We start from the raw sequence: 14619 nt of genomic DNA on the forward strand, positions 1-14619 counted from the left end.
CTGTAGACTTGAGTTAATAGTTGCACTAGCTTTTAAACCAGGTAAACAGAGCTGTCCATGCAGCTGCAGGCTGTTTTATGCTGACTTCTACCTCTGAGCAAAGTCTCTGAAAGGTTGAGATAGGCCACAGTTAAAGAACATGTTTAATGGCAACGGCCAAGGAAAACAGCTGAGGCACTTACACACACACACGCATTTTGATAGAGTTCAAATTCGCTTGTCAAAGGCAACATTTACTTACCTAATTAGTATTCATAACACTTAACTACATGGTTTGAATTTTTCACGTCACCGCACATACAAAAAGTCTTTTTGCCCATTTTTCCCCCCTCACCTCTATACTTTCTTTCAAAACAGGGACTTGTAGCTGGGGCCAGTGATATCTGCTGTTGACCAAATGCTACTACTCAGTATCTTTAGACTGATTAAAGAGAGATCAGTAAAAGTACATTTGCAACTGGTCCAAAAACCTGGTTAAGGACAAATCAAGCATGACAGGTAATCTCCACACAGCTATCTTGATTGCACAATGAGTTGGTTTCAAACAAACACTTTAAATTTAGTTAAAGTAAAGGTTATATCAGAACCTTTATGATCAAAACATTATCATGACCTTTATTATCAGAATGAAAACAATGTATTCAGAGTAAGGACTTTATCCTGTAAAATGAAACTAACGGCCTTTGGGTTGCAGTAGGTATACAAAGATCAAATCCCAAAGCAACATGTTTATTCTGCACTGCACACATAGTAAAGACAGCATCAGTGAAAGCATTAGTCCCTTCTAGCATCCACTCCATAAAAAAGGATTCTGATAAATCAGATTTAAATTCACCTTATTAATATTTTTATTCCTACCTGTTGTACATAAGGCGCTTGAAGTCTTGAAATAAAGTGTCCTTGTTTTTGTCAATAAATCCAGTGACTGAGTAACTAAAAAAAAAAATAAATAAAGAAAAATAGAGTTATTTGCAAAGAAGCAAAGTCCTCCTCTAAGCTACTGGTATCAGTGTGGAATCAGCATCTTTGCACTCCTACAGACACAGCAGATGCTAATTAGGAGCCCAGCTGTTTCCCAACCTATCACTAATTTGCTGCATGAGCGCTGTGTGAGACTCAGACCCTTCTGCCCAGCTTTCCACCTCCAGTGCGGCAACACCACACACCCCATTTTAGAAAGAGATTTGACCTAGGGAGGTGAAGGGCGTGATGGCTCAGACACCTAGAGGGACTTGGGCAAGCTGCAGATGGCCCACATTCAAGAGTCACACTCAGGACTTCTGCCTCCAAATATGGAGCATGTGTTTGTGTTAAATCCTACAGAACTGAAGTTTTCTTTTCCAGTATGTCTAGCCTGTCCCTCTCTTGTGTCAAGGAAGATTCTCTAGTGGGAGTGCCTGAAATCAAGAGCAGCCCATAATCAGGGACTAGGGAACTCTCTTGGAAATCACCACACACACACATTTTGGACTCTCTTTCCTTCCTCCATTCCACAGAAATACCACTCAGAGATTATCGTTTCCAAGTTTCATCTCTTCTCCAAGACTCAAGACAGACAACACTCTGTCCTCAAAGAAAAGGTCCAAAATCTCCCCATTCAGTGACCCCCACTCAGTTGCTTCTGGAGCTTCAGATCTCCCCCAGGGAAGCCTGCACCTAAACTGCAGACCCTGGGATCCAGAGCCCCACAACATTTAAATCCCTGCACGGAGCCACCCCCAAATCTTACTGCTCCGCATAACACAGCTCAGGCTCAAATATTATCTGCAAATATTTGCACATTTCAGGGTTGGTTTGTTTTTTTTTTTACAAAATTTTTCAGCCACTGGCAGTGCAGAAGGCTCAGCCACTAATAGGGCACCTTGTATTTTCTCCTCCTTGGCAAAATGCTTTGAAATCAGAGATGTCTATCAGCAATCGTTCAGCAAAGACTCCAGAATAAAATCCAGCTGTGCTGAATGAGCTCTGCTATGATCCCACAGGTTACCCTTATAGATTAAAGGTAAATTTAATCCCAAAGTAAAAGAAGTCCTAAATTATTTCTTCATGAACTCCCTTTAGATTCTGCTGGCATGAGAAGTTACACAAACCCTAAACCATTAAATCACTCCAGTGATATTCCAAACAACAGGCTTCCCAGTGAACAGTTTCTAACATATGGGCATCTTTCACTTCTATTTAATCTTCCTTCATATTACTGTCACATACTGTAGCCATTTTTGTAGGCTTCAGGTACAGAAGACTTTTCAAACTGAATGGGGGAAGGCTCCTTGCAGTGATATTTATTTCAGTTTAACGCTACCCTGTATTTTGAGTCTGCTCGAACGGATTTGAGAATTTAAAGCCAGAGTTATATAACCACACTAAACAGATGTCTAAACCAGATTTTATTAGCTCAGTAGAGCTTTCTTGCACAAACAGTGATGGCTTTTTTTTTTCTATTTTTTTTTTCCCCCTGAAGCACTGCTCTCCCCTCCATCCCCCTCCCCATATTCTCCTTTTATTTCAATTCCAAGTACAAAATCATATTCTGTATAACAAGTAACCAGCATAAGATTTAATTGATAAGCAACTGCTGCACTCTGTAATTCTGTGTGACAGCTATTCTGGTTCATACCAGAAGCAGCATTAAATCAGAATATTGTACCCATTCAAAGTTGGCTAAAAGACAGAAATAAAGTTACACCTTCTATTTTTGAAAGAAACTTACATCACATCTCCAGCATAGTGCTTGATTCGAAAGTCTCTGTCAAACTCCAGCGTTTTGTCAGTTGCACAGAGCTAAAATAAATTCACATACATTAAAACATCACCTGTGGACTCTCAAGTTTCATGGAGGAACAATATGCATTGGAAATAGAAACGGAAACAATAGTTATTCCACTTTATATATGTGTTGTAGATGTGAAATCCAGTTATAACACTGCTTTATAAGATTTTTTCATGGATGGATTATAAAAAACATGTAGCTGTACAAATTCAAGTTGCAAGAGCCTTATCCTGGTTTCAGCTGGGACACAGTTTTTTTCTTCATAGTAGCTGGCACAGTGCTGTGTTTGGGATTTAGTGTGAGAATAATGTTGATAACACATGGATATTTAGTTGTTGCTGAGCAGTGTTTATATCATCAGTTTTCTGGTTTCCTGTGCTCTGCCAGCAAGCGGGTGCACAAGAAGCTGGGAGGGAGCGTGGCCAGGAGAGCTGACCTGAACTAGCCAAGGGCTACTCCATACCATAGGGCATCATGCCCAGTATAGAAACTGGGGGGAGTTGGCTGGGACAGGCTGATCCCTGCTCAGGCATCGGTCAGCAGGTGGGAAGCAATTGCATTGTGTGTCACTTGTCTTTTCTCAGGTTTTACTTCTCTCTTTTTGCTATCTTCCTTTTCATTACTATTATTATTTTATTTTATTTCAGTTTTTAAACTGCTCTTGTCTTAACCCACAAGTTGGCTTTTTTCCCCCCATCCCACCGAGGGGAGGGGGGAGAAGCGAGCGAGCAGCTGCGTGGTGCTTAGTTGCCAGCTGGGGTTAAACCACAAGCCTACAGTTTTATTAAAAAATTGATACTATCTCAGAAACACCATTATGCAAAAAGCACATTTGTGCATGTAGAGAAACGTTGTACCTAGGAGTTAATTTATCATGGTTTTTTAAGTCTTCCTTTGTATTTTTTTCCATTGCAGTATCACTCCTCAGCAAAGAAATGAAGCAATCAAAGCATGACAGTTACAGCAGCAATGCTTGTTCTGTCCCAAACCACTCCAGATCATTTAAGACCCCTCAGACAGCGACCACCCCTGCAGATCACACCCAGGGTGGTCATAGCCCCAACCCTCTGCTCTCAGCTCAGACCTCCCATGACATTCCTTCACCACAACGAAGATGTCAAGTGCCCACATGGCAGCCATTCAGCACCAGTGACCATAATACACGCATCCCTTCAGGAATAACAGAAGCCAAAAAAATCCATCAGGCTCCACTTAATTAAAAAGGCGAACGAGATAAAAAATGAGGATTGTTGTTTAAGTCAAAAGGGGCAGCTAGATGAATTAAGTCTTTGCAGGAAGCATGGACACCATTTAAAAACACTGAGGGCTATGAGCAAATATCTACTATCCATAAAAAGTCTTGGAGAAATAAAAGAGGAAAATAGCATGGCTAAACTGCAGGGCAGGAGAGATTATTACAAGCAAGAAGATATCCTCCACAAAACTTTCACCTGTGCCCAAGAGTAGAAAATAGAGTGGCTCAAACTGACAGAACAGATGTAAAAGAAAAAAATTTCAAAAAAAAAAATCACAAGGAGGAAATCAAAAAGTTTGACTAACAAGGTACATAGAAGGTTACAATGGTATAAGTCGTCCAGCACAACAGGAGCAGGAAGCATGCCAGGATCTGCAGAGCTGATCAATGACCCAAGTGTAGAAGGAACACAGAAAAAAAAATGAAGAAATGAGGCCATACCAAGAAAACAAAGTAATTTTTCTTTTTACAGCTGTGTTCACAAGCAAGGAGCTATGGAGGATATAAAGTCCTTTTTCAACCACCCAAAATACATCTCAAACCAACATGTCAATGGAAGACGTATATGACAAGGAAAAGCATAACAAAATGAAGCAACTGTTGCTACAGACAGGACACAGTTGGCTGCACAAGCTTCTTGCTTAAAACTCATCCAGCGCTGGAGAGACTGGAAGGTGGTTTAGCATGATGCTAGGTTTTTAAAGGAATGTTTCTCTCTGTGAACTTTCTGTCTATTGGGCAAATCAGTTGAAAGTATTAAAAAAGAACAGCAAGTGTATTGCTATAGTTGATAATCTGCTTACATTTCTACAAGCCTTTCCACAAGGTTCCTCACTAAAAACTCAAAGAATTTAAGCTGCTACAAAAGATAAGGGAAAGGGTCCTCACACAGATAACTGCTGGAAAGATGGGAAACAGGAGTCCTGCGGGGGCCTGTGCTGAGGCCTACACTGTTAATATCAGCTTAAATGAGCTATAGTCTGAGGGTAATAGGAAGGTTATCAGATTTGTTGATGGTGCTTAATTATTCAGGGAAGTAAAGACAACATCTACCTGAAAAAAACTGCAGGAAGACATGAGAGTCTGAAGGAATGGCAAAGAGCAGCAAATTAAATTCGACATAAATACAGTGATACACACAGAGAAAAAACAAAGTTCATAGCAAATGATGGGCCTCATTCCCAACCCGACAAGTATCTTAACTACCCTCCATCTCAAAAAGAACACAGGAGAACTGCAAGAGGTTTGATGAAGGACAAAAATGATCAACAGTACAGACTGACTGCTGTGGGAGGAAGAGGCAAATGAGGCTCTTCAGGTTAAGAAAAAAATGCCAGGATTCGATGGCAAACAACATGGAGATGTTGTATTGGAAGACACAGTGAACCGTGTTTTGCTGTTCAAAAACTAGGAGGCAACAGGTGTAACCTAAAAGGAAAAAGGGAGAAGGGAGGAAAATGGGAAGGAAGGAGCTCTTCATATCAGTATCTAAGCTGTGTAATTCTTTGTCAATTAAAAAAAAAAAAACAAACAAAAATTAACCCAACAAAAAAACCTGTTAAGGACACCAGCCCTGTCTCAGGAGGTTCCTGGACTGCAGATCACTGGCAAGTGGGAGCGCATCAAATTATCATTATGCATTTGTCCCATATTCTTCTGTCACTTGAATCTCCACTATTGCCTAGTGTTTTGGAAGATACTACCTTGGGTGGACTAGAATGGACCTTCTCATACTCTTCCCTTCACAATCCGTTTGTTGAGATTGGCACTTAGGAGAACTTTCCATTACATGAAGATTTAGGAATTCATGGACTTAATTCACTTGACCCTTTAAAAGCATAAGATCAATTGAAAAAAAAATCAGAACTTACAGAGGCTGAGAAAATGAACCTGCGATGCTGAGAAGTACTATCAGAACAGTCAACATTTGTACAGATCTAGATTAGCATTAGACAATTCAGAGGATAACCCATGCTCTAGGAACATAAAATTTTGCCACAAATACTCATAGTGGACATGTTTGTCAGTACTTTTCCTGGTTTGTTTGGCTTTCACCAGGACAACCAAGCAGACAGCAGCAGATCAGACATGCAGTACACAAACTAGGACACTACTATTTAGGGCACAGCAGCCCCTCAGAGCTTATCCACACGGAGCCAGTGTCCAACATGCTCCACAGGGGAGCAGCGAAGCATTAACTCAGGCTGAAAGATGGGAGCTGTGCCCATAACATATCAACCCACATACTCTAACACTTTAGGAACAGCTTCGATCTATGCTGAACTTTATAGTGTCTGGACAGAACTAGTGCAGTCTACGAAAGCAAATTATGAAATGAAATCAAGTCCTTTGTTTTAATTCACGCTAGAAGAGGCTGGCTTAGAAAGCTCAGGTTTCCTGCATGGTTCCAGGTGGGACAGAGGAAGGTATCAGATACTGGTAAGGGACATCTGCAGAGGTGCAAGAGGGGTTAAAAATAATTATGATGTTGAGAGTTTTATGGGTCAATTTTTTCAAGGTTATATTGATTTAAACTAGAAATTAGCAACACAGGAAGATATAGCATACCCTCCATAAACATTATTTGTAGTAGTATTTATTCCTTGTCTCCCTTTTAGTCTGTGCAGTTTTCTGACAATGCCACCCCCTACTGAGGAATGCTGCAACTGGTAATATTTTCTTTTAATGTTTTCTATCCTGTGAAGGGACTTCTAAAGATAAGGACTCAAAGAGATTTTAATCTTTATTTTAGATTTTTCATTTTATAGTCTCCCATATACTTTATGAAATTCAGTCCTCTTCCCCCACTGTATCAAAGGACTGCCTGCTCTCCCCATGATGGAACCACCGGACCAAGGACAGAAACTGAACTACTTTCTCTACCAGCTTCCATCCATTGACCAGACAGTTCCAGAAACTTGACCGCTTCCCACACTGCCCCAGCTGCAGAGGATTTAAGGCTCCATCCCTGCAGGCTTCACTATTCACAATCACTAGTACTACTAAAGGAAGCAATTGGCATTAAAATGTAGAAACCCAGACTAGGTTAATGAAAATACTTGTTTTCGGGTGAGTTCACTCACAACACACCATGCATCTGCTGCTTAGGCAGGTAAAATCTAGGTTAACATGGAAAGCAAGCTTCCTCATACCCCCTCCCTCAGCCAGGAGGCATGTGGCAGAGATGTCAGGTGTGCTGCAGCTAAAGGGCGCTTAAGGAAAGCCACATCTGGGAAGAAAAAGTGGTTATTTTATTTTCATCCTAGCCTCTACCCAAATAAGGCACATCCAGATCTATTGTTTATATTCAGCCTCCCTGGAGGCAGCCTTTAGCACATATCTTACACAACCATGCTAATTTTGTATTTCTGACCTACATAAAATATTATACTGGGGTGGGAGGGAGAAGGGGGAACCAACACTGAGTGATATATTTCAAACAACGTTTCTCCAGTAGAGAGACATCAATAAATTAAAGGCTGTTATTTGATTACTTGCTGTGAAAGATTCTCAGATTAATCAGGCTGGTGACCATGTTTTCAATATGCTGCCAAGTGAGGAATAAATAAAGCCTTTTAATTCGTACACTGTACCAAAAACAAAGCAAGTTGAGGGGCCTGGATGATCATAGGTGCAATAGGAGATGAACATGTTTTGTAGCCAATGACGATGGGAAAAAGAAAAAAAAAATCCCAGTGCTGTAATAAAGCAGAAGTGTGAATAATTTCACTGTCACTGTGTATTAGAGCAGCCTGGGAAGAGCATCATGTGGGTTGAAACTGCACATTGATTGGCTGCAGATGACATCATGATATGTCAAGGCACGAGCTCACGGTTCTTTTATGCCTGGAATAAAACTGATCTCACATTGGACATACTTCAGCTCCCTCTGCCGGATACCGGGCAGCCCGAGGCGCGACCTAAACCCAGACAGACGGCCTGCTCTGGAGTTAGGAGCTGCTGCCCTCAGGCTTTTCATTTCATACTCAAGGGTAACGATTCCAACCCCAGCCACCCTTCAAGTCTGTTTCCTTATTCCATCACATCTAAAAAATGGAAAGGAAGTAAGTTTTGAGGGTAGAGGAGCACATTACCTTTCTGCTGGAGAAATGAGCATGCTTCCCTAGCTTGTTATTAAGAGCCTCGAGGAACATCTCATCTGTAACTTTTCCAACATTCATGCAGGCATCATCCAGAATGGCAATGATCCCTTTGTGCTGCTGCTCTACCAGGTCGACGATGACCTGATTGTTGAAGTAATCAATCTGTAAAAAACAAAGAACAGGTATATTTGTGACTTTGGCTAGTGAAAAAGGTTGTTGGCCACTGATGAACAGTACCATGTGTCTGACAGACAGAGCAGGGCCCACCATTCACAGAAGAAGCAATCAGCTTTCAATATGCAGATCACTAATTCAAAATTAAGCAGGCTACTCTTCTACCACTAAACAGGAGAGAAGGTGATTTTTTCAAACACCACAAAGAAATCTCAAGACCTCTGCTAAAAATCCACTGCTATGGAATGCACTTTAAAATGTCTTTCAAAATTCAGCTGTGCACAGCCACCACAGGGAAAACTACGCATCTTGTCCTTGGCATTATGAAAGGAATTTGAACAGGAGAACTCAAGATTTTTACACTTTAGTATCTACTATTAGACAAAATACATAAGCACTTCGAACAGAAACACACAGTGATGTACGTGTGTGGCATCACAGAGATACCACAACACATTTTAAAAACACAGACCTGGAGTCACTTATTTTCCCACGCTGTGGCAAATAAAGAAATGGTGCAAGAGAACTGGTTAGCTTCTTCCACAGCCTGATTTTCAGACAGCAAGTCTGACAGTACAGCTGGCATGGACACAGATGTCCTATCGCCTTCCACAGGAGTGTACATGTGGAGCAACTTCAGATCTGGGACTTACGCTGGTACGCTGACCTCAGCCCGACCTCTCCCCCCGCTGCCAAATCACTCACATGCTTCCAGGGAATTCCCTCTCGCTGGTACTCTTCCTGCTCCTGCTTTAGAACCAGCTGAATAAAGAGCTGCTGTAGCTTTTCATTGCAGTAATTAATGCAAAACTGCTCAAAACTGCAAAAACACAAGAAAACAAAGGTGATAAGTTTTCTGGGAAAGGAGAAGGCACAGCACTGTGCTTTAGCAACATGGCTCACCTGTTATTGTCAAATATTTCGAAGCCATAGATATCCAGGACGCCAATGACTGTGTTTTTCCCATGTATTGTAGTGTCATAATTCTTCACTTCAATCACATCATTGATGTGTGTCACAATCCAACAAAAGAGGCGCTCATATATAGCCTGCCAGGAAACAAATACTGAGGGGTTTTGCCTGCATCTGTCTCGGTTCTTTCTGGTAAATGCAACACGTGGTGCTACAAAGCTTAATTCAAGATGCTGCCCTAACTACACAGAAGCTACAGATAACATTCTGCTAAAAGTGAACAGCTACTGACATGAAGAAAATATTCTATGAAAATTTTTTTTTTTCTTTCTTCCAAAACTCATTTACACAAAGCCTAACTCCTAGTGAGGTCACTAGGTACAACAGTTCCCCTAATTTGATTTCAGCCTGCTTTTCAGCTGCCTAATAACTTCCATTCCTGAGAATTTAACAATATTGAAGAGCAAGTGAGAGGTCAGCTATAGAAACCTAACAACTGAACACAATGGCAGTAAAATATTCCTGTTCACCTTTCAAAAAGAAAGCGTTCTGTAGACATAGGTATCTTCCAAGTCTACAGGTTCAAAATGTCTCACAAAGCTGTGAAAACATATCATCTCAGGAAAAAAAGTCAAGTTAATAATCAAGGATCTTCATAACTTCATCCGTTCCTCCCTTATCATTTGATTTCTTAGCAAAGGAAAGACAATTGCCACTCCTTCTATCATCAGTATCCACCTTTCCAAAAAAAAGACAACACTTTGGGTTTCCAACCTGAGTTCTAGATGTTACAGTTCCACTCTCTACTCTTTAACTGCTAAGCAAAGTCAAGAATCATATTTCGCAGAATATTCAGCTCTGTACACTGCACTCCTTTTGCAGATGCCAGCAAGCCAGGCCTGTGGCTCCCTCCCCTCTTCTGTGGGCCGTGTCCCAGCCAGGGAAAGGCAGGGACAGTGCTGCTCTGCAGTCCCCCTACGCAACACAGGAGTGCACACCTTCAGGAAGAAATCCACACAAAATACAGACTTCCCATGTCTCAGCAAGCACTGTACCTATTGATCCACACAGAAATCCTACCGGGACCCGAGCACTGAAAAATGTGCAATTATGAAGGCAATTCAATATTGAATGCCTTCCTCAGGCACCACCATTCTTTGCCGCACCAAGTACAACTCAACCAAAAGGCAAAAGCAAAAGAAATGCGTATGAGTTGGTCACATACGAAATTGGATTCAAAGAAAGGAAATTTAAACTCACTTTTGCAAAGGCATCTCTGCCATAGGTGGCTTCTTGTTCAGTATGCTGTTTGTCAATGACATCCCGACCTGTAGCTACAGTTCGAAACAAAAGAGCCTTCTCCACCATGTCAGATTTTGTTGACAGCAAATCTGCGATGATCGACACAACCTTGCTGTTTTCTATTACAGGCGTATCCCCATCCACAGAAAACTTCAAGTTCCCCTGCAATAAGTAGCAAGAAGCTAAATCTCTCAATCTTTTACACCCCAAGTCCACCCATGTCGCACCTGCTATTCAAGTCAGTGAATCTCCTAACACACGAGAAGGGTGAGCCTTGCATATCCATGCACCCACAAAGCTCCAACACCAGTGGAAGCAGAAAAGCCTGACTCAAAGAAAAGCATTCCTGCTCAGTGTTCAGCTCAGCTTTTGGAAAAAAAATTACATCAAACACTTGCAGAGGTTTAATCAAACACTATCTCAAAATTGAGAGTCTAGTGATGGGAAATTACACTAAGAATAAAATGCTGGATGTAATGTTTCATCTGCACTGCAGCTCGCCACTGAAATGTTATTGCCCACAAAGGTAACATGAGTATTCTGGGCAAGCTGGCAAGGCAGCACGGCTGGCAGGACCGGACTGACAGCACACCACCACAACACATTTGTTACCCAATAGCTGCTGTGCCAGGATTAAGTAGCAGCACCACTGCATAATCTGCAGGAGTGGGTGGTCTCCCATCCTGCCTGCATGGCCTGACTCTGCTCTGCCTCCAGTTCCTTCCCCAGCACGGGGACACAACTATTCCAAAGAGGAGAAAGAACTGGAAAAACGCTGCAGGGTTTTTCTGCCGTCCTCCCCCTGCCCACCTGTGGTGCCTCTCTCTGTAAGGAAATGTAAGAGCTGAGCTACGGGGACACTGTGCAGGGGAGGAGGCTCTGTGAGTCCCAGGAGAACACAGATGAAGGAAGGATTTCCTTAGCATCAGAACAGAGAGAATTAAGGTCTCCTGTATCCAGCTGTGCTCAAGCCTCCACCATGAAGTGAAGCACCATCCCTCCAGCAAAACCACAGTGCTGGTGGCAAGCGTGAGGGTACAAGGGGACAGAAGCATGCTGAGGCAAGAGATCCCTCCCCCCCCCCACCAAACCCAAGCCATTCCTGTTCAGAACATTTAACAGCTCCCAGCACTTAGTGGTATGTCTGTTTTGGGATTTAGGTTATGCAGGAATAAACGCGATCTTCCATCATTACTGCAGCATCCTGTTTTATCAAGGGGTTTCACTCACCACTGGAAGTTGTTAACTGTAAATGATTTTCCAGCCAACAGATCTTCCGCAGCAAGAAAATGCGAGCTGCTGGAAGCACAGGTATGCTGCCCGACGCCTCCTGAAGAACAAACGGCCTACTCATACCTGCAGGAAGGTCGCTTACCAAGTGAAGAATGGCTGCCACAATTTTGTAGACAGTCTGAATCTCCTCTTGCTTGAAGCCTATCACTTTCATGGCATCAGCTACTGCTTTGAACTCTGCACCGTCACTGATGGAACACTGAGGGAAAAGAGATGTTTGGGACGTGAGGGTCTAATGGAAGTCAACTGTGAGAAAGTAAAGATTTTGCAAGCCCATGGGAAATAGAGGTGTACTTTGCTGTTTTTCAGATGCAAGACATTGCCTTGAGATTTCTCAACTTATTCTAATGCCACACCATATGCTTATATGCTGAACCCTGCATTGGACACACACATGTATACTAGCAGCAATGAGACACAGAAATCCATCACAGCACAGTTAAATAGTTCAGTACTTTCCCAGTGGAATTTATTGTGAAACAGTAGAAGCGTTTCATAAAAAAAGAAATAACCAGAACAACAGTTACACGTAGTGTAGTCACAGACCCTCTGAGTAGAAGCTGCTGAGCACCAGCAGTGAATTTCTGGTCACCATCCTTCTCAAGATGAACCTCTGCCTCCCTCCCTCCCTCCCTCCCCTCACAGTCATCTGGGCTTGTTCTCAGTGCAGATTTCTAGAGAAACCGATAAAGGCATCTGAGAATGTCTGTGGGTTTGTTTGCCAAAGAGTATCTCAAGAAAGCAATTAGGAAATCAGGAAGCCTTTTTTCTGGACTCTGTTTCAGAGGAACAGCACTATGGTCAACCCCAGGCGTTTTTAAAGCATTCAGGATCTTGTTCTAAAAACTTTATAGGTCTGTTCCCTTCTTTCCTGCTCAGAGGCCCCCTTGAGGATAAGTCAGATATGAAGAATGAACGCTTCAGTAACTTAAATAGTTCTACTGTAAAAAAATTAGTCCTTATGGCTTTTTGGTCCAGAAAGCAGCTTAAGTTACTCGCTATGAAGCATGACAAGTCTGTCACTGGTAACGGGTAAAATATATATGTCTGCATATATTAACAAAGGTGATGTCTCTCTTACTACATTTTATCACTTTGTATAAGTGGACACAAATGTAGCATGCACAAGTACACATATGCTTGTCTTCTAGGGCCAGAAACTCCATTAAAAATAGCACATTGGTGTTACTTTTCCATATTCATCCTGTAAATATTGGTCCCAGCTTCTCTAGCTCAGCAGTACTTTTTTCAAGAAGCATTTACAATTTTAAGACAAGTTACCTCTGACTTGCTGACAACACCCTCACCTTTAGCTGTGCTCCAGGACAGATATAGTTGTATGCAGATGCATCCTTCTGAAGATGTAGAGAACGTAACATCTGGTCAGAACCACCCTGGAGGAGCTGTACAAAGAGTATTTTAAGAAACAGTGAAGGAAAAAAAATGAAATCCTTCCTATTTCTGTTTCTTACTCATTTGCTTGACAAGCAAAGTCATAAAAATATCAACTTACTGCTACAGAAGAATCAGCTACAGTATCTGAAGTCACAAGCACAATGTGCAAAATACATGGTCTGCATCGTTGTAGGGCTCTGACCCCCAGAAGGAGGTTGCCTAAATGACTGTCCTTTTGAGTGACACAGCTGTTTAGAAACCAGGCCTGAACCTCTTCACAGACCAGACATGTTTACATCTGTGACATGCCACAGATGTGCCTTGGCAAGCACATTTACCTTCTCTGCTATACAGAGAGACTTTCCAGTGCGGAACTGACACATTCATGAGAAAGGTGCTAACACGCCATCATGGAGTACTGAATAAGTGGGAAAAAAAATAAACAAACCTACGTTTCCCTCACTGCAAAACTGAGAATAAAGGTTATACTAATAGGCCGACCATCTCCCCCAAAGGACACACAAAGGAACCACCATACAATATGGAAGACATTAAAAAGAACCCCCACAAAAAAAAGAAAGTCAACTTGGTGTCATAAAATTACTTCCATATGGACTACAGGCCTCAAGAGAAAATAGCAGGATTAGACTTATTACAAATAAAACAGTGAGTCAAACTCCAATATTCTACTGTATTTGTTTAGTTAGCCTCCTTTTAAGTTTACAAATGTGTTAATATGGAACTGGAGGATAGAAAAAAAAAAATCTTCCCATGCTCCTTTCTCAGACTAGGCCTCTTCAAAGAGCTAAAGAACGTAAGATCACCCAAGATGCAACAACAAGGGAGTGCTTTGCAAAACACACAAGAGGGTGAAAGCTTTAAATATCTTGCCTATCGTGGACGGGAAACTTGAGAAAAGTCATTTGTTTCAGCAAATGAATACGAACCTGGTAAAAAGAATGAAAGCTTCGTTCTCCTGGCTGCTGCACAATCACACGAGACTGTGGGGAAACCAAATATAGAGATGGGTATTTCTGGATATGGATGGCCTGCTACCCCAGTACCTCCCCTTAGACATGGATGCATCGGTTCACTACTGCTAGGACACCTCCAAACTAATCTTATCTTACAATAAGTCTGTCATGAACATTATTAGCTAAGCATGACCACGGAGCTGGAAGTCTATAATCAAAAAGACCAGCTTGTGTAACAGCTGCAATGTCCTACTTCCAACCAGGAATCCCACGTGGCAACTACAGAATTGCTTTCATGGAAGAGTCAAATACAACAGCACTTTAGTTTAAGAGTTGCTGGAGATGAGAAACAGGACTCTGACTACAGACAAGTGCTCTGTGGGATGTAGTCAGGGCCTTCTGGTAACCACTTCCACAACCCCAGGACAGGATGACCAACAG

At 41.9% G+C, this 14619-nt stretch overlaps 1 protein-coding gene across 3 annotated transcripts in view; it reads right to left on the reverse strand.

Annotated features, from left to right (window-relative positions):
* MYO1D (myosin ID) overlaps nt 1–14619 on the reverse strand; it is a 164956-nt gene that overhangs the window by 109345 nt on the left and 40992 nt on the right. For all 3 annotated transcript variants that reach the window (XR_012635156.1, XM_074926437.1, XM_074926439.1), the window contains exons 5-13: nt 14152–14205; nt 13117–13212; nt 11892–12008; nt 10475–10678; nt 9206–9351; nt 9008–9122; nt 8120–8290; nt 2711–2781; nt 859–933 (exon numbers count right to left, since the gene is read on the reverse strand). Coding sequence is in view for 2 of the 3 variants with exons in the window: in XM_074926437.1 (XP_074782538.1) it covers nt 859–933; nt 2711–2781; nt 8120–8290; nt 9008–9122; nt 9206–9351; nt 10475–10678; nt 11892–12008; nt 13117–13212; nt 14152–14205 (1049 nt within the window). In the remaining variant the exon portion in view is untranslated. The remainder of the gene's footprint in view (nt 1–858; nt 934–2710; nt 2782–8119; nt 8291–9007; nt 9123–9205; nt 9352–10474; nt 10679–11891; nt 12009–13116; nt 13213–14151; nt 14206–14619) is intronic.

Source organism: Athene noctua, chromosome 25, assembly GCF_965140245.1.
Source record: "Athene noctua chromosome 25, bAthNoc1.hap1.1, whole genome shotgun sequence".
Lineage (NCBI taxonomy): Eukaryota > Metazoa > Chordata > Aves > Strigiformes > Strigidae > Athene > Athene noctua.